Here is a 23,996-nt window from a genome sequence, read left to right as displayed (position 1 = left end):
TGCTCTCGAGCGTGGTAATTAAAGTACCCAATCCACTGGCCGTACCTTTAACACATAGAGTTTTCCACCAGACAGTCTAGTAACGAGGAGAGAGAGACTCCCATCTGGATATTCACTTTGCCTTAGTGGAATCTCTGGAATGGGAGCCAGATGAGAGATTGCCACCTGATAGCGGACGGACTCTCTTGGTCCATTTGGCCTGTGAGATTCCGTCCAGGATATAACGAGGCTGGTGTCTGACTGCACGGTTGCGTTAATGAGCCAAACCGCCTCTGGTACTGAAATAAATAGCAGCGCACAATAAGGGATGTTGCAACAGCACTGAAAGATGGAAAGAAGTCATAGGGTCTTGGTTGAGGAATAAGCATATCATGTGAGCAGAATGAATGACAGATGTTCCAAGGGAAAGCCAGCCTCTTATATAATGGTAAGTTACCAGGCTGCCTGAAAGGCTCTGGCTTATTTTTGACTAATGACTAAATCATTCTCTGACTCCAGTTCGAGGATCTGGCCAATTCTGGTTTTGTGAAAGCCATCGGAGACATGTGAAAGAAATGGCATTTCCTCATAATAATCACCACCTCTTAAAACACATTTTTCAGACTCTAAATCCATTTTCTTTAAGGCAGTGAGGTTACGTGACTTTACATCTCAGTAGCCCTCAGTAAAATTCACGTAGACCTATGGTTGATTCATGTTGAAGTCTGACAGAAAACAACAAAATTCTGTAAAGCAACTAAATTAAAACTTCAATTAAAAAATAAATAATTTTTAAAAAATTCACATAGAGAAAACGTTTGACTTTCCTGGGTCTCACCACGTGTGCAGAGACCTAGAAATATATAGGAAGAGAGTGACACTGTGTGGTGAGACCAAAGAATGTGTTTCCAATAACAGAATTTGTTACAATGTTTTGCTATATAGTTGCTTTTCATTTTGATGGAATATTATCCATCATCTTCTGGTGTTAGAGTAAGGATGTCATCAGAATATTCTTCTACAAACACATTTTTCTATTAAGCTTAAAAAACGCACATAAGAAAGATTTCTTAACATCCAGATAAAAACCGAATACAGGCTCACACATCACATAAATTGCAAAATCCCACTCTAGAAACCCACACCATGCCCATAACTCACCTCCACTTTTAGTTTTTCCCCATATCTCTTTTCCCAGAGGTATTTGTTCCAAAGGATCTGAATAATAATTCTTTACAGCTATCTGTATCATATATGTTGAAAATGGCTGTAAACCTTCAATAAGGGCGATACTCCCCTGAAATTCCTGTAATTAATTTTAAAAAATCAATAACTTATTCTTATTTTTGTACAAATGGGGAGAAATTATTTAATCAAAGAGAGAAAAAGGAAAAGACTCAAAATTTTTAATTTATTTTTAAATCTTGGATCATGACTGACGGTCTTCATTGTCCTAGTCTGCCCAGACCTGAGTTGTTTAATGTTTCCAGGAATGCCAAATGATTGGCAGCCCTCAGTCACTTGTTACTTAACTATTTTATGTAGGATGATAAATTCCCAGAGGACAAAATTGTCTTATTAGCTGTGCATTAGAAATTCAGCAGGAAGGTATTGTGAGGATGTGACACATAAGTGAATACACTAAAAGATTAAGCTATGTTACCTAATCATTCTTAGAAATAAAGCTTAAGAAACTGAAAAGGCTTTCCTTAGACCAATGGTTCTCAATTTTGGTTATACTTTGGAATCATCTGGGGAATTTTAAGAAAACACTGATGCCTGGGTCCCACGCCTGGAGATATGATTGCATTAGTCTTAGGTGAAGCATGTGCTCAGAGACTTTAAAAACTCCAGTGCACTATCAAGGTTGAGAACCACTCACTGCCTTTGATCCATGTTAATCACTGTGAAGCCAAAACGATAGATTAGCTCTAATAAGAGAAATGCCAATGCCAGAAGCCCAATCTTAGTCAGCCAAATGATCTAATCTGTCTCTGAAACAACTTCTTTTAGAAATGTGTAAAGGAAGATTAAAATAGACAAAATTCAAAAATAAATAATATATATATTTTAAATAGACAAATGAAGTAACAAGAATCAGATGTACTTTCTGTCAAAGTGTACAGCACTTGTTACCTCCAATAGATGATGGTCAATTTCACCTTTTCACTTGATCAAAATATAAGTACAAAGAAAAATACGAGAAACACATGATTCCATCACATGGAATTAGAACATCAGTGCCAGTGATGGAATGAATTGTGTCCATTCATTCATTCAAGAAATACCTAGTAAATGCCTATACAATGCCAAGTAGTATGCTAAGTGCTAGGAATACAATGATGGATGAAAAGGTAGTCCCTGCCTAATTGCACATTTATAGAAAATAAAAATATAAAGTACAATTTGTATATTAGCTATATACGATGGAAAAGAGGTACACAATAATGTTCTTTCTGCCCAATTTACTTGTTACCCCTCAATCTGTTGGGATGGCCACAAAAACAGAACTCCATCACTTTCTGGGTATAATTAGATAAAATAACTAGAGAGGCAACAAACCCAGCTGTTTTAGGACACTCAGGGAACAGTTACTATAAGGCAATCTACCATTAGTTAGAGTTAATGTACTTCCTTAAAGCTTAACTTACTCCCAGGCAAGAGACTAGAATCCAGAATGGTTTGATGATTCAGCTGTAAAAAATCAAAGTAATAGCATATTTCAGAACACTATACAGAAAATACTTTGGCTGAGGATTTTATATCAAAATAGGGCATCTTGGGAAAAGACAAGACAACTGGCTTCAGCCTTACCAGCATTTTATCTCTCAGTTCAGAGCTGTTCTTCATGTCAATTACTTCTTTGTAATAAACCAGGTATGTGGGAGTGGGACTGGTGATGCCGTCCCATGTGAGTTTTGTCCGAGTGGGTGGTAATCTGATTGTGAGGCTGGTGTTAGTGGTGTTAAGTATAGTTGGCTCTGCAATATCGGAAGCTAGAGACAGAAATGCTCTATCTAAAATTATAATAAAAATGATTAAATATATACACACATATGGATAAGAGAGAAACAGCAGATTTATCTAACATCAAGGATAATGTCACATTTCATTTTTATTTAACAGATAAGGTATGATATATTGGAGTGTTGGAAATGTTATTCTGGACAGGGAGACACCTTTTTTCATGTATTTTGAAGATGCTAAATGCCTCGGGAAAAGAGAGCAAAGTAACTGGTAATTGCTTACAATCTCCAGCAGATGGAGCGAAAGTACGCTTAATTATGTACCTGCTGCTGCGTTAGTCCCCTCAGTTGTGTCTGACTGTGCGACACTATGGCTTGTAGCTGGCCATACTCCTCTGTCCACGGGATCCTCCAGGCAAGAACACTGGAGTGGGTTGCCATTTCCTTCTCCAATGCATGAAAGTGAAAAGGGAAAGTAAAGTCGCTCAGTCGTGTCCTACTCTTAGCGACCCCATGGACTGCAGCCCACAGGCTCCTCCGTCCATGGGATTCTCCAGGCAAGAGTACTGGAGTGGGGTGCCACCTAGAGAGTAGCAAAATGGACCCTTTTTTATTTCGAAGAAAGTAATGAGATCATTCTATCAGTCCCATTTTTCAATGAACTCCTATGATGAAAACTGATGTCACCTTTAGGACTTTCATTCTACAGATATGCCTGTGTGCTCAATCTCAACTAGATATTGCATGTGCCTTTTGAATCTCTTAACGAATTATTTACCAAAATATACATTCAGCTTATTCATGAATTCTCCCATTTTTCATACTGTATAACTTACATATTTTATAACTGAATACATTCAAGCAAAGAGAGTTTCTTTTCTTCATTTCTGTCCATCTCTAAGAGGGAATTATACTGAATTTAGAATGACTTTGTGACTTTAATGGAAGAGAGAACTTAAGAAAACCACTTTAGGTTTGACTATCAGCCATAAGGCTATGTGATGCTGCTTTTGTTTTTGGTTGGTTGGTTTTTATATTTCAAACATTTTTTATTATGACTCTCAGCAAAAAATATAGTCAGTTCCACCATAATATGATACACACATTCCTTTGAGCCACTTTTTTTTTTGAGGAGGGGTTGGTGGTGGGGGATGGGGGTGGGCAAGACTACCATTCCCTTCTCCAGGAGATGTTCCTGAGCCAGGGATTGAACCCAGATCTCCCGCACTGTAGGTGGAAAGCTTTACCGCCTGAGCTACCAGGGAAGTCTTGATACATACATTCCTAAAAGTCATTGCATTAAACAAAATCCAGAAGGTTTGTGGGGAAAATAGATTTAGGAGCACAACACTAGAAAACTTCATGGATGACACATGAAATAAACAAAATGGAAACAATAAAAATAGTAGTACACGTGCACACACGTTAAATAGTTGACATGTATAATGCTATAATGCATAAGTCACTTCACCTTGAAAAAGATCTGAAATTAAATGCAAAGCTTTTTGACACCACTGGGAAGTCTAAAATACCATCAGGGGAAACACAAGACAAAAAGAAGGGAAGCTATGTGACTGAGAAGAGAGAGAGAACAGACAGATTGACAGGACAAGGATTTCCCACGTCTAAAGTGGCCTGCCACAGCCCAAGCCACGAGTACACATGGAGATAAATTGTGACCCAGGGCAAATAGCAATTGCAGCGTGCACCAAACCCTGAGCATCTGGAGCAATGCTGAGAGCGCAGTGAAGAGTTGGAAGGACCGCCCTGGAGGAGGAGACACTATGAGATTTTCCTGATCCTAAACTGGGAGAACAAGCTTATAAAAAATGTGACTTTCCTACCTGGAAAAGGCTGTAGAACTGAACTGTAAACCAAAATATGCTTACTCCTTGGGGCTTCCACCTGGGAGAGGATGGCCCCATTGCTTTTCTTTGCTTGATAAATCTGTGTGCTGTCCTCTGTTTTGGAGATCCAATAAAGAAATTCTCCATCCACAGTCAAGCTAACAAGCATTTTTCCTGCTGATAAAAATCATAAATGAAAGAAAGAACATAATGAACAAAATACATAGCTGACATTTTCTGCTCTAGGCAATATGTGAAATCTTTTTTTCTGATCAATTTTGAATCTATTATTTCAGTACAGAAGAATAATTTTATTTTGAATTTTTAGCCTAAGTATTTTATAGATATTTTCTCATTTCAGTGCCATATCAAGCCAACTTGCCATATCAAGCCATATCAAAGCAAATACTATTATTATTCATCTAATTTTGTAATTAGGGAACTGAGGCTTAGAGGGGTGAAATAATCCCCTTAAGGCCACAAAGTTGTCCAAGGGCAGAACCAGGATTCAAAACTTAGCTGTGTGATTTCACATGAAACAACACTGAATGAAGGGAGTTAAGAGATGAGGCTCAGGGCTCAGTGCCTCACTCAGTATTTTTATCCATGATTTAGAATGAATGCAGAGCAAACATATTTATCAAATTTGCAGATAATACATATGAATCCTAATGTCACTAGTGCAGTCAGTCTTTGGCTTACCATTCAAAAATATCACAGCAGAATCATGAAATGGATGGAAATTCAATAACATTTAATTTAATAACAAATATAACATCCTAAACTCAAGGTTAAAAGTAAGTCTGTAAATTAGGAAAGAAATCTGGCTTTATAATCATTAACATAAAGAAGACCATGGGTTCTTCAAATGGCAGGCAGCTCAAAGGCCTGATGTCACTTTCAGCTGCAGTAAAAGAAGACCTGAGTAGTCAGAGGTCCTCTGCACTGACCAGAACATATTCAAAGTACAGTGAGTTATTATGGGGCACCATTTAAGAGGATTAAGCAGCTAGAGTTAAATCTCAGGAGAGTGGACAGGGCAAAGAAAGATCTAGAAGCCACATCACCTAAGGAGTACTTATAGATACTTAAATTTTTTCCTCTAAAGGAAGTGCAGCTGTTTCTACAATTAAGTGGCTATCATGTGGAAAGTGACTGATTTATACTTTGTAAATTTAAAGATCAGAATTCAAGCCAATGAATAGAGAAATGGGAGAAAACTTTAAACATAAGAAAAATATATAATATCTAGAATTGTACAAAAATTAAACAGACTTCTTTGTAAGGTAGTAAATGTTTCACAAACAAGAGCTCAAGCAGGGCTGTTTTTGTAAAGAAGATTTCTTCCAATATTACATCAGCTAAATGATCTCTAAAGTTATTCTAATTTTCTACTTTTGGGATTACAGATTTCAATTGTGGCTTCCTGAAAGACTAACTAGTTCTATAAGATAAGGGCCCATTAGATAATCCTTGTGTATCAGATGTTAAGGAAAGTTATTCTGACACTTGTTTAAATGGTCGGGAAGACTTTAATCAAGGCTGTTGGAATATTGCAATGGGGGAGGGAGACGTGGACAACTCAAATACAAGGACAGCAGGGGCTGTAGCCAAGGAGGAGAGGAGACACCAAGGGGCAGGGGGTTCCTGCTAAGCTGGTCCAATCGGATTTTTGCTAATGGCGAGCCAAGAACATCAAGAAAGGGGGATAAAGAACTTGGTCAGATACTGAGCGGCAGGGATTCTCTCTAAACTGATCTGGCAAGATTCTTGATAAAACTGGACTCAGCAAGGATGGACATGCAAAGTCAAATATGAGGCCTAGTTCAGTTACATTCCTCACAGGAGTGTAACTAAAGGTTAATTAGGGACTTCCCTGGCAGTCCAGTGGTTAAGACTCTGGACTCCATGCTTCTACGGCGTGAGGCACTGGTTGGATACAGGAAGTAAGATCCAGCAGGTCACGAGGCACAGACCAAAAATAAGGAATTAAAGTTTGACCAAAGAGTCTTTGTGAGTCTTTGTGAGTGTATTTGTGAGTCTTTTGTCACAGATTCAATAGAGGCAAGTTATTCTCCTAGTAAGAGAAGTTCAAAACATTATCTCTAATCTGAAGCCCACTGAAAGTACATTGGAATTATTTCTAGAATGCTCTGGGTGACATGTCAATAAAACCATACATTCAGTTATACCACACACACACACACACACACATTTGCAGTTTCAAAATGCCCAATAGCACTTTTGATGATGGAAATATTTTATATCTATACTGCCCAGTACAGTAAACTTAGCCACTTAATGGGTTTTGAGCATTTAAAATGTGACTAGTGTGGCTGAGGAATTAAATTAGAATTTAATTTAATTTTAATTAATTTAAACTTAAATCACCACATGTGATGAGTGATTACTATACTGGATGGTGAGGACTAGAGCTTTAAGAATATATGGGGATGTTTAGGGTGTTTTTTAGACTTTACAGGTACTTCTAATTAGGAGACTTCCAAATGATTTTAAAATATTTCCTCTACAAGCTTGTGAATTTCAACAAATAGACCTGTCAAATATTGACCAAGTCACACTAAATGTGGAGGCAATGAGATCAGCATGGGAGTGAAGTACTGGTAGGAAGATCAGGGATGCTGTAATTAGGCCCAATTTCAAAACACCAGCTCCTGTATTAATTGTGGCCTTACAGACATGTGACCTTACCTTTCTCGGCCTCAGTTTCCTTATCTGTAAAACGCATATATTAATATCTACTTCACTGAGGTATTTTGAAGATCAAATACAATGATGCATTTAGTAACCTGTCTAAAATATGTAATTAAGCTCAATAAGTTGTATTAATACTTCTGTTAACTGTAAAATGACAAGAAAAAAGCTCCCTAATAGATCCAGAAAATTATGTGAATGCCTATGTACAATTTGCCTGAATACAGCTTGAATTCTACAAAAATATTTGGCATGGTCTGGAGCAAATACCATATATGTATATTATATGTAGGTATGTATATATATGTATGTACATATATATTCATTTGAGTATATGTTGACTGTAACCCCTTTTTAATGGGACAGGAAGGTCTCCAATCGCCAGTGAAGATCTACATACACACATGTGTCTTACCAAGAAGAGCAGGCAGGATGATAATTTGCCAACACTGACATGCTTCTAGATCTGTTGCCCAGATCTCTTGACCTTTGACAAAGTATATCTGTGGTTTCTTTAGGTCAGAGGTGTCAATAGTCATTGCTCCACTCAACTCAGATTCAGTCACATTGCAAGAACATTGGCTTCCATTTGGATGGTTTATGACTGGGGGTTGCAGAATTCGGTGCACAGTCTTTTTGATAATACTGTAGTAGAACATCTGAGATCCAGAATCAAAAACTTCTGTCCAATATAGGCGACTATTGGGGAAAAAAAAAGATCCTCCAGTTTAATCAGTTAAACCTACCATCACACATATCACTTTCTAATGAAGAGAAATCTTTTCTGATGACTGTGGGAACAAATGCCACCTTTAGAGAGAACATGTCTCAGTGCTCAAAAACCTTCTGATGGAAAAGGTCACATGAAGTCTAGTATGTAGCATTGTACAACAATTTCTCAATAAATGTGTTTACAACAAAAGCCTTGGATTATAATGACCTTGTAAGCGTGTTTAGTCACTCATTTGTGTCCGACTCTTTGTGGCTCCATGGACTGTAGCCGATCAGGCTCCTCTATCCATGGAATTCTCCAGGCAACAATACTGCAGTGAATTCCCTTGTCCAGGGGATCTTTCCAACCCAGGGATCGAACTCGTGTCTCCTGAATTTCAGGCGAATTCTTTACCATCTGAGCACCAGGGAAACCTTAATGATCTTAGGTATTGTATTAAATGGTTCATTAAAGGCTCTAAATATGAAATACATTTGCATACTTTCCATCAACACCATCTCCATTCCTCTCTCCTTAATTTTGTTTCTACTTCTTAATACTAGTTACCAATCTAGTTTCAAGATAGATTATAACCATACTAATGGCACAAACATAAGCAACCTGAAAAACTGCCCTTCAGTTGCTGAATGGAGGTCTTAAAATTCATCTAATGAAGACATTAATTAAGGATGAATGAGCCCAGAATATCATTTACTGTGCAAAACAAACTGCCTATCTCCTGCTCACTCCCTGCCACTGTCTCAATCCCCTTCCTGTCCTTACCAACTGGGGGTGTTTATTAAATTCACTGGATTAAAAATACACTTCAGTTTCCTGCTGGTAATTAACCTAACTTTAGGTTAAAGGAGTTCTCAGTATGGATTAATTTTATATATTGGTGGTTATGGGCTCATTATTCATACATAGAACTACTTACTATAAGTTAACATCAAGAACATTAAGCATCTTAGTGTCCCATCATTGACTCTGATATTAAACCAAAGATGTCACATTAAATACGTTTATGTCTATTTCATCACAATAGAAACAGATACACTTCACATACCTTAAAAAAGGATACACAGAAAAAGAAGTTATTGTTGAATTTCTGTTGCAAGCTTTCAGCTTCCTGGGATATTTCACCTTGTTTTCAAGATCCATATCAAATATTTGCATTCTGTTTTGTGATTCTTTCAGCACAAAGTAGAGATGCCTCGAAATCCAGTCAATTGTAATAATTGTGATATCAAAAACCAGTGCATCTCTGAAAATCTTAACAACAGGTAGAAAGCACAATCAAGAAGATAGTGGTCATTTTCCTCAAATCTGATGACTTTTTTTAAACACTCATATTACTTATTAACTGCACTTCTCTTTTGTAACATCAAACCTTGGTAACTCTGGATTGTGTAACACTGTAACATTGTAACACTGGACCTCTTTTCACACGTGGTTAATTTCAATCACCATGACTTCAACTGTTATCCATAGACCAGTGCTACAAATCTACATCTTCAGGCAAGGTGGCTCATTGAGTTACTGATTCAAATATCAAACTACCTACTGAAAATCTCCAAATGAACGATCCCAGAAAACAGAATGCATCACTCCACCCCCAATTCTCCTTTTGTCCTGCATTTTATATTATTATGGATTTCCAACACTCACCTGAGGAACAATCTTGACAATTGTCATTCACCCTTGACTTCTTCCTCCCATTACTACCCATAGTGAATTATAGGTAGTATCTCCCGAGTTTATCCTCTCTTCTCTCACTCACTGTCTCTCATTTCCTGCTTAAAATTTCCTGTCTGGATTTCTGTGATAGCCTCCTCACTGCCTCCGACTTAACCTTCTCTAAGGGTATTCAGACAGGTAACAGAGAGGTCTTCCTGAAACACTGGTTGATTGCGTTAATGATCCACTAAATGTCTTGAATGGCTTAATGCTGGCTTTAAAATTGACACTCAACTCCTTAGCACAGTAAAGAAGGCCCATTATATTCAGGTCCCTGCCCACCTCTTTGGCTTTAACCCCTGCCTTTCACTGTGCCCTCACCTCCATCTCCATTCCAAATTCCTTCTACTTGTGTAGTCACCAAATCATGTTCAATTCTTCTGCCACCCCATGGACTGTAGACCGGCAGGCTCCTCTGTCTGTGGGATTTCTCAGGCAAGAACACAGGAGTGGGTTGCCATTTCCTTCTCCAGGGGATCTTCCCAACCCAGGGATCAAACCCATGTTTCCTGCATTGCAGGCAGATTCTTTACTGCTGAGCCACCAGGGAAGACCTCCTTCTAGTTACAGCTCCCCAGACAGGCTGTGACTCTCTGGTTTCCCAGACTTTGCTGATCGCTCAGCCATGCCCCACTTTCACCTGGTTCGTCATCTTTGTACGCAAGATGTCTTTCCACTCTACCCCTGCCACCACCATTCCACCCTGGGTTAAGTATCCATTCTCTGCGGTCCCATTGCATCCTGCCCTCAGCACAGCACTTACAGTCTTCTGCCTATCCCCTCCACTAGCTAAATTCAGTGAATGCCTACCACATGCCAGGCATTGTGCTAAGTGCCTGCCAAGGCTTAGCTCATTAATCTTCTAAGATGAGGGACTATGCAACCACAGTGGTTAAAGAAATTGCTGACGATCACAGATCTAGCATGTAACAGAGTCAGAATTAAACTCTAGCTTGTCAGATTTCAAAGCTCACCCTCTTAACCACTAAGCAACACTGTCTTCGTCATCTTAGACTATGTCATCCAGGCTTCATCATCCAGACTAGACTGGATTTGTTCAAAGACAGTGGCTTTTTTTTTTTTCACCTCTATCTCAGGTAACACAGTGCCTTAAAGCCATTGTTTGCTAAATTAAGCCTGAATCACATTTGCCCCAAATCTAACCTGAATTCATTTGTAACTAAATAATTATACAACACCTGTCTTTTTCAGCCATTCTAATCTTAATGTCTCAACCACTGGCCAGTCATTTTAATCACGGGCTTGTGTGATAGGCAAATACTCCACTTTCGTTCAAAGGAATTACATAGCAAAATACCTTAGTGCTGGACCGGCTGTCCATTTTGAGGAGGAAGAGGGAATCTCCCTGAGCGTAGTACCCCACTGCATCATCAGCTGTGTAGCCCACGGCACCAACATCGCCTTCTGCTGGAAATGTCCACGCCACCTGACTTCGATCCATATCTAATAAAGTTATCTTGTTGTCAACAAGAGTTATGAGGTATGGAAATGGGTTAATTTCTAAAAACAAAACAAGTAGATGATATGTATGAGAAAAAGAACTTTAGCAAAATCCCTTGATTCAATATCAGACCATTTTGAAATCAATGAGTCTCTGGGCTCATGAACTACACCTACACCCATCTCAATGGAGACTGCCCAGGCACTCTAAGTCTAGGTTTATATAAGCAGGTTTGGTGATGATAAAAGCTGATTACTTTATTTGACTTTAGTTTCAGCTCAGAGATAGTATTTGGGTATCCCTGAGAATACTAACGGTCAAAATGTTTTTAAATCACTAGAGAGAGAGTGAAGTTAAAGTCGCTCAGCCGTGCCCAACTCTTTGCGACCCCATGGACTGTCCATGGAATTCTCCAGGCCAGAATACTGGAGTGGGTAGCCTTTCCCTTCTCCAGGGGATCTTCCCAACCCAGGGATCGAACCCAGGTCTTCCACATTGCAGGCAGATTTTTACCAGTTGAACCACAAGGGAAGCCCAAGAACACTAGAGTGGGTAGCCTGTCCCTTCTCCAGGGGATCTTCCCGACCTAGGTATTGAACCAGGGTCTCCTGCATTGCATGTGGATTCTTTACCAACTGAGCTATCAGGGAAGCTCCTGATAATGAAATCACTAATTGTTACTAATATTTGATAATTATATCAAATTTATAGTCTATAAAATTAATATATTAATATTATATAGATATATAATTAAATTTAATTATAATTAAATCACTAATTCTTATTAATACTTGCACAGGTTTCAGATAATAAATACCTGATGTTTTGGACTTTACTATGTCAGAAAATGGTCCAGGTCCTTTGGATGTGAAGACTCGAACCTGAAGAAAGAAAAGGATATAAAGAAATGCCTTCAGAAGTGTCCTGAGTGACAATAATTAAGTTCTAAGACTGATAAATTATTGAATGGTTCATTTCAGAGTTATGAGATACATTATGAATAGTTTAGTTAGTCACATCTAAGTATATAGCAATAAATTATGAGGGAAAATATTGTCCTAAACTACTGTTGGTAAGGTTTTTATTGTCCAGAAAAGTACAAAGTAATGGCACAAATCCCTATTGAAAAAGGTCTAAAGTTCTTAAAAAAGGTCTTTAGCTAGTTCCAAAATTAACTTACATGGAATATTTAACAGAAACAAAACTATACAGATTATGGTAAAGTACTTATTGTGAAATCAACATGAAGTTTCAAATAACTAAATTTACTGTACTTTTTAAAAAGGAGATTTCTAAAAAGAAAATAGTAATTAACCCTTATATTTGAAAATTAATTGTGTGTTTCAAACCACTTTTACATATATTATTTCTTTTGATCCTCACAACTACTGAGAGTAGAAACTGGACGAAGATCATCATTAGGGTAGGTAACCCAGCCACAATGACACATGTAGGAACTGGCATAAGAACTAAGTCTTCTGAGGTCTGTATGCTTTTCTTCCCACTGTGCCACGTTGCATTCCAACAGCAACATTTTTTAACAATTTTTATTAAATGTCTTTTATTATATAATAATTATTTCCACTTCAAAACCTTGCCTGTGTACTATAGCCTACAAGAAAATTGTCGTCCATAATGACGACCTTGAAAGATAGATCCTCAAGTGTTCGCTCAATCAACAAAACATTGGTTCATTTTTATTATACTTCTATTAAATCTATTCTACTGTATTCTATTTATTACTATCTGTCTATGGTGTGTGTGTGTATGTGTGTGTGTAACATGGTACATATATATATATATGTATATTTTATGTATATCAAGCAGTCTTTACTTCTGCACTGGACTATTCAAGTAAAACTCATGCCTATGTATGTATGTCACTTTGCAAAGTTCTGTCCTGCCTGAGATTTGAACCACTATAACCATACAGGCTCAGCGGTAAAGAATATGCCTGCCACTGCAGGAGACATGGGAAGAGCCCCTGGAGGAGAAATTGGCAACCTACTCAAATATTCTTGCCTGGGATATCCCATGGACAGAGAAGACTAGTGGGCTACAGTCTTCTGGGTTGCAACAGGGTTGCAAGAGTCAGACACAACTGTGAGACTAAACAACATCAACAAACCATAGAGGCAAACACACTAAACCAGAGTATTTGTTTAACTGGAACACACATAATTCTTAACAAATAGGAATGTGTATTATCTTTCACTTTTATGTATAATTTTTATTAGTATATGTTAACAATACTTTGGCCACCTCATGCGAAGAGTTGACTCATTGGAAAAGACCCTGATGCTGGGAGGGATCGGGGGCAGGAGGAGAAGGGGACGACATGTTAACAATACTTTGGCCACCTCATGCGAAGAGCTGACTCACTGGAAAAGACCCTGATGCTGGGAGGGACCGGGGGCAGGAGGAGAAGGGGACGACAGAGGATGAGATGGCTGGATGGCATCACCGACTCGATGGACATGAGTTTGAGTAAACTCTGGGAGTTGGTGATGGATAGGGAGGCCTGGCGTGCTGTGATTCTTGGGGTTGCAAAGAGTCAGACACGACTGAGCGACCAAACTGAGCTGAACTTAATATATTATAAAAATAATCGTTGAATTACAATTTTGCAAAAATAAAACAGATCTTCTGGAAACCACAAATCTCTAAAACTCTCCCCAAAACCTTACATTTCCCAAAAAGGATGGAAAACAACTCTAGATATGCACAACCTCGTCACTAACCTGATATATAATGAGGATGTAGAAATCATCAAGCCATCTGCCATAAGGGGAAAGCTTTGTCATATTAAATTAAAAATGCCAAAACAGGTGGCAGTAGCTTTTTCCTTTAGATTCATACTGTCTTTCAATTTCTTCTCTCTCAGCAGCCAGGCGAAAAATGTGAGATGTCAACTACCCAGACCCTCAGCGTCTATTTCCTTCCGTAACTGGAAGTAAGGGCATCCCCACTTGTTGGATGCCTCCCAGCAACTGATGCGATATGATGGAAAGGATTCTAGAAGCCAGACCAAACAGCACACTACTTCCCAACCACATAGCTTTGGTACCTCCCTGATGCACCCAGGGACATGGCTTTTTCTTCACAGACAATGCGAAGATCAAATGAGATAGTCAATATAAAAGCACCTACCGTGATACATGGCCTTTGGTGATGGAGCCAAAAATAATGATTTGTTCTGAATCTGGAAGCAGTAAAGTGTCAAGATGTCCTTAATCCTAGCTGTCCCCTCTCCCTGCTATGTATTTGCTGCCCACTCGACCTCTGTGATTACAGCATACATCAAATGATTAACAGAGCAGACTTCTTAACCTAGTCCTTTAATCCACTCTCTGTTTACACTGAGACCCCCGTATCCCCATTTTCACTCCCGTACCTGGAAGGCAACGCTGTACCCGGGATTCATGCCCTCCAGCTGAAAAGACATCACTGAGGGAGTGACATTGACAGCAATCCAGTCTTCAAATGTTTCGTTTGTGTCGTTTTGGTTGGATATTTGGTAGAAAATTTCGAATCTTGTTAACACACCGTTTTCATGCTGAGGCTTATTCCACCTAAATTCCACCACAACTTCATTCTTGTTACGGTGTTTTTCACTTGGTAATATAAATATTCTGGGATTCTCTGGTGCTGATGGAACTGAAAAGCAGAGACACAGGGCAGGAAAGAATATAAGGTCAACTTCTATCACTCACGATGAGGGTACAGAGCAACATAGTAATAAATATTTCTCATTCCAGACAGTTAAGGTGTATCTATCTTGTCCTTAAAGATCTTCTGGAGAGAATACGCCATATATTTCTTCAGGAACCTATCCTGATATTTCTGCTAGTCTTCCTTTTCTCCAACCCAAATCCTGCTTCCTACCACTGAGGCTCATCTTTCTAGTCTGTGTCCGTATACATGGAAGCTGGCTAGTTCTCCTTATAAAATACAGTATTTACTCCCATTCTGGAGATGGAAATGGCAGTCACCAATGGAAGGAAGACACTATCTCTATCTAGATTTTAGTCAGTTCAGGGTGTAAAATAAAGCATATCCAGGGTCCAGGTCATCTCATCTTGAACCCTCTCTGAGAGTATGGCTTGACTGTTGCCATCTATTCTAGAGCCAAACCAAGCAATTCAGCCTCTCACAGTCCTTTAATTAATTTCTCTCTCTGTGTGTACGTCAATCAAGAGGAATTCTTCGGCCTGTTTTCCAAGTTGTGCCATCCAAGACATTCCTCTTCTTTCTCAGGATTCCCCCACAAGGTCTTCTCCCAGTCTCTCATTCCAATCCCATTGCTCCTTAATGTTCAACACTCACATCATTATCCAATCCCCAGGCCTTTTTACATTGTACCTACATGGGATAAACCTCTTCTTGCTTCATCCCTTAGAGCCCAGCTAAAGTTTCCACTACCCGAAGGAAGGCCTTCCCTGGTCACACCAGTCCACAAGCATGGCCCTCTCCTGAGAATGCTTCACTTGATAGAGGTGAAGATTTCATGGCTTGTTTATTCACTCTACGCTATTGCTAGTCAACTGTCACTGTCTCATTTCTATTATTATTAGCAATATCTGTGTTTATCTCTCTGCATTTTTTTAAAATTTTCCCCCAAGCTTTATTAAGATATAATTGATATATGGGCTTCCCTAGTGGCTCAGACGGTAAAGAATCGCCTGCAATGCAGGAGACCCAGATACAGAGATCCTGAGTCAGGAATATTCCCTGGAGAAGGGAATGGCAACCCGCTGCAGTATTCTTGCCTGGAGAACTGCATGGACAGAAGAGCCTGGCAGGCTACAGTCCACGGGGTTGCAAAGAGTTGTATACAACTGAGTGACTAATACTTTCAATAGACATACAACGTTGTTTAGGTTTAAGGTGTACAGTGTGATGGTGTGATACACACATATATATTGCAACATGATTAAGGTCAATTAACACATCAACTTACATAGTTATAATTGTTTGATGTCGTGATAACATTTACTATCTACTCTCTTAGCAACTTTCAGATATATAATACAGTATTGTTGACTACAGTTACCATGATATACATTGATCCCCAGAACTCATAACTGTTTTATGAGTTTAATCAGAGAAAGAGAGAAAGCACCCTTTCTTAATCCTTATTAAATCCCCCCAAATCTAGCAGAGGACTGGCACACAGTAAGTGCTTAGTAAATATTTGTCAATTTGAATAATTTCCAACTATATTATAAATTTCCCAGAGGCAAGTGCCAAATCGTATCATTCTTCCTTATTGCCGAGTACTGATGATCCCTTGTTCCCAGTGCATCCCATGGTGAATGCAGTCAAGTCCATTCCACAGAAGAATTCTACCAAAGCGAACATCCCCAAGGCAATCTCAAAGAGTGCACACCTGAATCCAAATGCTAACTGCTCCGGAACCTGCCCAGGTTCCACTATGTTCCTGTTAAGAGACTCATGAATAAATACTGCTGATAAAATCTTAACAGTTTTAAAAAAAATGCAATGGCAAATGGATTTCTATGTTTATTGTGCTCTTACTACCTGCCAGGTCCCATGCTGGGAAGTTTATATAAATTAAATTAACGTGATATGATCATTTGCCAATGTTTACAAAACTGACTGAATGGAGATTTGAAGAAACCAGAGTGAAAAGTCCAGAGTAAGCCCCAGCCCCGCCACTTAACTATCTTACATGTGGCAACTCCTAGGCTTAACATAACGTAATAACCTGCTAAATGATTGTTATCTCTTAGCATAACGGAGATAATAACACCTGTTCTACCTACTGCAGAGCTGTGTAAGGATCAAATAAAATGATACAATGATGTTTCTGACACATGATAGGGATGTAATAAATGTTTAATAAAGAAATGATACATATAAATGTACTCTGTACACTTTTAAAGTGATATTCACATGTAAAGATGTGGTTAATTTCCTCTTTAAAAATATATTCCAAAGAAAAACACTTTTAAAAAGTTTAGACATCAGTTATTCACCTACAGAAGATTCTGAGTTACCATCTATAAGAACACCAGGGTAAACCTGCCTTCCAGGAAATTTTTATGTTCTTAAATCCCCTTTGTCCTTAGGAAGCATTTCACAAATAACCTGAAACATATTTCTGCATTTGATACATATATCATCACAGTCAAGTGAAACAGTCTTTAAGAAATCTGAAATATTATTTTGAAGTTAATTATGCAGATTTATTTTGCTATTCTAATACCCAAAAAGTCACTGAAAGAGTATTGAATCTAAATACATCTACACAAAACTAAAAATGATTGTCAGAAATGATTAATGATTCATTCTAGATCATGGAAAGCAAGATTTTGCCTTTTTAAAAAAGAGATTTTAACTCTTGTACCTGATTCGGGTGTTCGGAGTGATAGAGATGTTTTGGGACCCTTTCCCCAGTAAGTATAAGGAGTGACAGAAAGATTAAATAAGGCATAGGGCTCCAGCCCTTCCACAATAAATACAGGTTTAGACTGTTGTTCACTAGCCAGGAACTAAAATATAAGCACAAAACATTATTTTCTTAGGGAGAGAATCATAACATTTTTTTCCAAATTACAATCTTTAAACTTTAGTCCACATGAAAGTTAGCCTTGAGATTTTGGAAATGCTAATGTTGCTAAGTTCCATGTTGTTTCACAACACTAGTGTATGTAACACACGAATGGTTAACACTAACCATAAAGCAATCAGAGACTAGCTGTAAAACAGAATTCTCAGGAATAATCTTTATAACCAAATGCTACAGGAACAGTGAGGGAGATGGATTCGGTTAAGTAAAGATTAAGTGCAAATCAGTACAGGCAGGCCTGATGCAGATGGCACAGTCCTCTCAAAAACTAGAAGTTACTAGAACCAATGCCATACCTTAGAATGAGCACTAAATTCCACACTGTAGAAAATGATGCCCCAATCCACTGCTGGGGGAGCATTCCAGAGGATGTGAAATCTCGAAGCACTTCCTTCAATCATAAACGAAGACTCTGGAATGGCATCTGGGATAACCTTAGGGGTAAAGGAGAAGTTCCCTATGGGAGGAAAGAAAGAATAGAGACAGAAAAAAATGGGGATTATCAATTATCATGGACACATGGAATATTAATAGAAACCACTGATAATTAGAACCAAAATAAAATTTTTCTTTCCTTTAATATATCCTGAAAATCATCTTTTTCTGCCTGTTTCAGGCTGTAAATTTGAGTTAAGAGTTAAAAGGATTGCAAGCACAGAAACTACTAAAGCCTTTTTTCCCTCTTAAAACATAATTTTAAAGGAAAAAAAAAAACCCAACCTTAAAATTTATTTAACAGAAAGTATGGAGAAGAGAGGGTAAGCAGGAATATAATATCCTACCTGGCAGAGGCTTGAGGGATGTCTGAACAATCGTGAACTGATTAAATTTGGCTGGTTCCAAAACGGAGACGCTGGTCCTCTGACCGATTTCCTGAGCTGTGATAATCCGGAAGCCGTTGATCCAGAAAAGCCGACCACTGTAGAACATCAGTGCATTCTGAGAAATGTCAGAGGTGCTCCAGGCTGCGAATTCGGTGATGGTGGTGTCCCCGGCACTGCTGAAACAGGACGCCAATTAGCGTGTGCGTGGAGTCGGGTAAGGGTTGGTGTGTTCAAGTAGAGAATTCAAGAGGTGAGAATGTGTGTTTGTTTTGTGTGTGTGTTTGAAAACAAAGAGAACAAACTTTGTGACAATAATTCTCTTTATTCTTAAGTCTCTGTAAAGTTGACTTTTTGCATTTTTTTCAGGAAGTATTCCTCAAGTAGATTTTCCAGGGCTTTTCTTACGAACGTGATATTGCAATAGCAAGTGTTACACAGATGTTAATAAATCCTCGTGATTTTTCATAATAAACTCACATTGTAGGCACAACCCACTGATTGGTTTCTCCTCACTGCCTTCCTCTGCTTCTTGGTTAGTTGTACTATTTACTCACCAATCTTTATTCTAAGCTGTTTGATCCTTCGCTTTATACTATTCCCAACAGTCGGTTGCTTCGTTGATACTTACCAATTTCCACAGTTTAGTCCAAATGCTGTTTCAGACCAGGAAATTCAAGTAAACAGAATGTCATTTAAAATTGCTTTTAAAGTTTTTTCTCAACGACGAGGAATTTTATCATGATTTTTACTTTAAAAATCTGCTTGGTTGTTTCTAAAATTACTTGGATTTTCTAGTGCTTAATAATAACTATCTCAATGATTCTCAGCCTTTTGGAGTAGTCATTTCACTTAAAAAAAATGATCTTTCTATATCTTTTAAAGTGTTGACATTCCCCTTTTTAGAAAAATATGGCACTTAAAATCAAAATAAATAAAAGTTTTGTTTTGAGAGTTTCATTAATACCTCCTTGAGAAAACCGAAATTACCTCAGAGGACCTGGGAGTTGTGAGCCTTATAAAGAAAAACAGCATTCATTTGTACTATTCCCATAGTCCTTTTTCTTGTAAAAGATTCTTTATTCATACCTACTAAGATGTGAAGATAGCCCCTGGCTTGCCTTTTGGATTTTCACCTTTTCTAATTTTACACTTTCTTGTTTCCACTTCTCAGGAGACCTTTCCAGTATATCTCTTGGTGAGATATATAAAACCAAATTCCATATGGAAAGAAGCTCACCAAGCAGGATGCACTTGACCTGAGACGGCCGGCCCTTCTGGACCATGCCCAGGGATGCTGCAGCCTAGATCCCACAGATATATTCCTGTTAGCCTTGTTCACAGGTGGTTTGTTCAGCATTCCCAAAACAGTCTCCAGGACAGAGACTTCCCTGCAGACTGAGACTGGAAATCCCTTAATTGTCATTGGCTGGAACTGCCCCTCTTTCCCAGCTGAAGACTTCTCTTCTGTAAGTATCTCCTGGGCCAATCCAAAAATTCTTGACATCCGGTGTTCATCACAATTTCAGCACAACTTCCTCACTTGCAGCAAGTCAGTACCTCAAACCCTTCAGTCCCCAGCAACCGGTATAGCTGGATTTAAATCACAGCTCAACAACAACAAAAAATCACTAAAAGGTAATCCTTCCATGAAGCATGTGATACCTATAGAGGTCAGCTGAGGTTACTCTACTAGAGGTTTACTCATTTATTAAGTGAATGTTGGTGCCTAGTTCTGTGGTGGCCACTAGGAATACAGTGGTAAATAAGACAAACACAATCCCTGCCCTCCTAGAATATACAGCCTAGTAAAGTAGGCAGGTAGGAAGCAAATGACTACATTATTGAATGACACTGTCAATAGAAAGGTAGAGTGGGCTCCTTAACAAGGAGACCTAATAGGATCTGGTCAGAGAAAGCTTCTCTCAGAGAAAACCATGTTTAAGCTGAGCCTTGCAGTCTGAACACAAAGTAACCAAGAGAACCAGGTTCGGGGACCATTTTATTCAGAGAGAACAGCAGGGTGTGGGTAACTTTAGAGCAATATACTCAGTTCTGACATGACTAAATATGCCTGAACTTTTACGACAAATGCACCCTTTTCAACCTCCAAGACAGATACGGTGTTATAATAGATTCATTATTTAATAAACCAAAGGGAATGGCTGTACATACCAGAGGGAAGGACAGTTTGAAAAGCCACTTACAGTTCTTGTCAAGTTCAGAGTATGCTGAAAGACAGCAAACAGCTAATCTCATCTCTATTGTTGTTTAGTCACTGTGTCCGACTCTTTGCAACTCCATGGACTGCAGCCTACCAGGCTTCTCTGTCCATGGGATTTCTCCAGGCAAGAATACTGGAGTGGGTTGCCATTTCCTTCTAGAGGCAATCTTTCTGGCCCAGAGATCGATCTTGCTTCTCCTGCACTGGTAGGTGGATTCTTTACCACTGAGACACTAGGGAAACCCAGTCTCATCTCTACTGTATGCTAGAACTACGCTGTCCAATAAGGTAGGCTACAGGTGACTGTTGAGCCCTTAGCTACTAAAATTAAGAAACCGAATCTTTATGTTATTTAATCTTAGTTCATTTAGGTTAGAATTTTAAGCTAATATTTTATTTATACATTATAAATCATATATATGATTTACTAGAAAACTTTTCAAGTATTTTAGAAAAACTTGGGTACATAAGTCAACTTTTCAACTGTAAATTTTATAAAATCTAACTGCAGATCAAATATTTCCTATGAAAATTTAGTGTGCAAATTGAGATGTGCTATGTCTGTAAAATACACCCAGGCTATTAATTAGAATTAATATGAAAAAAGAGTGCAAATAGCTCATTAATAATTTACCTATGTTTTTACTTTTTAAAATGAAGCAACGAGGAAATTTACAATTATGTATGTAGCTCACATTATTTGCATTGGGCAGTGATGATTTAGACTAGAGGTAAGGAGCTTGAAATGCCGTAGAAGGAATTTTGGTTTATATATTAGGGAAAATTTTCTGCTTATAAAATGGTTCTGGAGTTCCTATCTTTATCTACCACTCTTTTCTCTGGTATGATAAAAAGGCAAACTTACTTGGAGGGCAAAATGCCTGTCATTTGTATAACCCTGTCAAGATCTGCCGCACTCCATTGGGCATGCATACAAGGAAAATTAACCTTTAAATAAAGAAATGCATTTTTAAAGGAGAAACTTCCTTCTCTTATTTGCTGAATCCAACAGTATTGATTTTCTGGACACTTGAGAGCAGGACTCTCAAACAATTCCAGTTAGACTGTCCTCTGAAATAGGCAGACACGTTCATAGAATCATGATCCTTCAGCACACTGTCACTTTGAGCACTGTCTGTATCACACAGACAGATTCTTTTGACAATCAGATTGCCAGTACTTCACACTTCTAGAAAAAGGAACAGCCAGTTTTCTATGGTTCACAATTGGGAAACTAGCTAGAGCTATATGTTATAGCTGATATAAAATAAATGATTAATCACATTGCTGTGTATATGATTGTATGAATTATAGGTATGCATTATAGGTCTATATATATTATATATATATATACACATATATATATATATATATATATAGGCTTCCCTGGTGGCTCAGACGGCAAAAATCTGCCTGCAATGCAGGAGACTTGGGTTCAATTCCTGGCTTGGGAACATCCCCTGGAGAAGGGAATGGCTACCCACTCCAGTATTCTTGCCTGGAATATTCCAGGACAGAGGAGCCTGGTGGGCTATAGTCCATGGGGTCACAAAGAATTGTACACAACTGAGTGACTGAGGATGCATGCACATACACCTTTATATATACATACATATATACTCCATTATATGTTTATATATGTATGCATATTCCTTTTTCATAGTCTCTATGACTAAGAATTTTTCCATAAACCAAACAAAAGTATTTTTTAATCTAAAAGTAATCTTGAAATTGTATTCATAGAACAGGAATTTTTGGCCTTTGTAAGATTAGACTCTTTTGAAAATTTGATGAAATGATGGATGCTCAGCTTCCAAGCACTCACACACATCCTGAAGCCGGCCATGAACTCCCTAGGGGGTCCAAGAACCCAGCATTAGAAATCTCTGCCCTAGAGCAGGACCTTTTGCTTTACTTTAATGGTTTCCTGACTATCTCTCCAATTTAGTGTGTGACAGTCAGCAAACTTATATACATCTCAATGTGTATAATGTTTCACTGTCCTCATCTGTGAAATAATATGACCTCTAAATTCTCCCTCTGACTGCTGTTCTCTAGTGACTTTTTGTCCTTATTTTAATTTGAGATATGTAACTGTTTCCTTGAAGTTAAAAACTATTGGCTGTTTAAACTAAAAATAGTAATAAACATGGATTTTATAGTATAGGTAAAATAAAATATATGACAATGAGAGGACAAAGAGTGGAGGGCAGTAACTGGAAATATATCATCATAAAGTTTTAAAATCATTTATGAAATAAGAACATTTTGAATATGACGATGGTAACTTGAAGATGTTTACTGTTAAAAGTGCTTAGTTTACTCTCTAAAGCAATCTAAAGAAAATTATAAATACACATAATTTAAATGTCATGAGGGGAGATAAAATGGGATACTAAAATAGTATTTTATTCACTGTCAAAAAGGCATAGAAGTAGAATAGAGGAATAAATGGCTGATGAGACAAATGGAAGTCAAACACCAAGATGGTAGACTTACATCCAAACATATTAATAAATGATTATATTAGATGTAAATGAACCAAACACCCGAATTAAAAGGCAGAAACTGTCAGACTGCATAAAAAAGCAAAAACTTATATGCTGTTTACAAGGAACACACTTTAAAGATAAAGACAAAAATTGAAAGTAAAGAGATAAAGAGCTGTGCCCTACAAACTAAGCATAAGAATGCTGCTATAATATCCTAATATCAAAATAGTCTTTAAGATTAAGAGTATTATCATAGATGAATGAGAATATTTTATAGTGATAAAAGGAAATATAATCAAGTATATAGATAAGAATACTAACACAAAGCATTCAGATACATCAACTAAACAGGACTATAGGCCTATCTATAATCATAGTTGGAGACTGTGTTAAGAAGCATAGAAACCTATCCACTCATTTCCTAGGCTCTTGAGGGGCATTCTCCTCGG

The 23,996-nt window shown here is 38.0% G+C and overlaps 1 protein-coding gene and 1 long non-coding RNA gene across 11 annotated transcripts in view; one reads left to right on the top strand and one right to left on the bottom strand.

Annotated features, from left to right (window-relative positions):
* ROS1 (ROS proto-oncogene 1, receptor tyrosine kinase) overlaps positions 1–23,996 on the bottom strand; it is a 110,862-nt gene that overhangs the window by 39,749 nt on the left and 47,117 nt on the right. For 4 of the 8 annotated variants that reach the window (XM_043890429.1, XM_043890435.1, XM_043890434.1 and 1 more), the window contains 12 exons: positions 18,793–19,010; positions 18,307–18,467; positions 17,789–17,933; positions 14,813–15,075; positions 12,236–12,299; positions 11,275–11,477; positions 9,286–9,491; positions 7,923–8,206; positions 4,790–4,969; positions 2,794–2,996; positions 1,141–1,285; positions 46–278 (listed from right to left, as the gene is read on the bottom strand). In XM_043890429.1, the coding sequence (XP_043746364.1) occupies positions 46–278; positions 1,141–1,285; positions 2,794–2,996; positions 4,790–4,969; positions 7,923–8,206; positions 9,286–9,491; positions 11,275–11,477; positions 12,236–12,299; positions 14,813–15,075; positions 17,789–17,933; positions 18,307–18,467; positions 18,793–19,010 (2,305 nt within the window). The remainder of the gene's footprint in view (positions 1–45; positions 279–1,140; positions 1,286–2,793; positions 2,997–4,789; positions 4,970–7,922; positions 8,207–9,285; positions 9,492–11,274; positions 11,478–12,235; positions 12,300–14,812; positions 15,076–17,788; positions 17,934–18,306; positions 18,468–18,792; positions 19,011–23,996) is intronic. The other 4 variants (XM_043890433.1, XM_043890431.1, XM_043890430.1 and 1 more) reach the window with 4 other exon arrangements.
* Positions 1–23,996, top strand: part of LOC122685545 — an 89,874-nt gene that overhangs the window by 55,566 nt on the left and 10,312 nt on the right. For all 3 annotated transcript variants that reach the window (XR_006338434.1, XR_006338436.1, XR_006338435.1), the window contains one exon: positions 20,006–20,300. This is a non-coding gene — a long non-coding RNA (uncharacterized LOC122685545). The remainder of the gene's footprint in view (positions 1–20,005; positions 20,301–23,996) is intronic.

Source organism: Cervus elaphus, chromosome 28 (genome assembly GCF_910594005.1).
Source record: "Cervus elaphus chromosome 28, mCerEla1.1, whole genome shotgun sequence".
NCBI classification, from domain to species: domain Eukaryota; kingdom Metazoa; phylum Chordata; class Mammalia; order Artiodactyla; family Cervidae; genus Cervus; species Cervus elaphus.
This window is presented reverse-complemented; position numbering and strand designations above follow the sequence as displayed.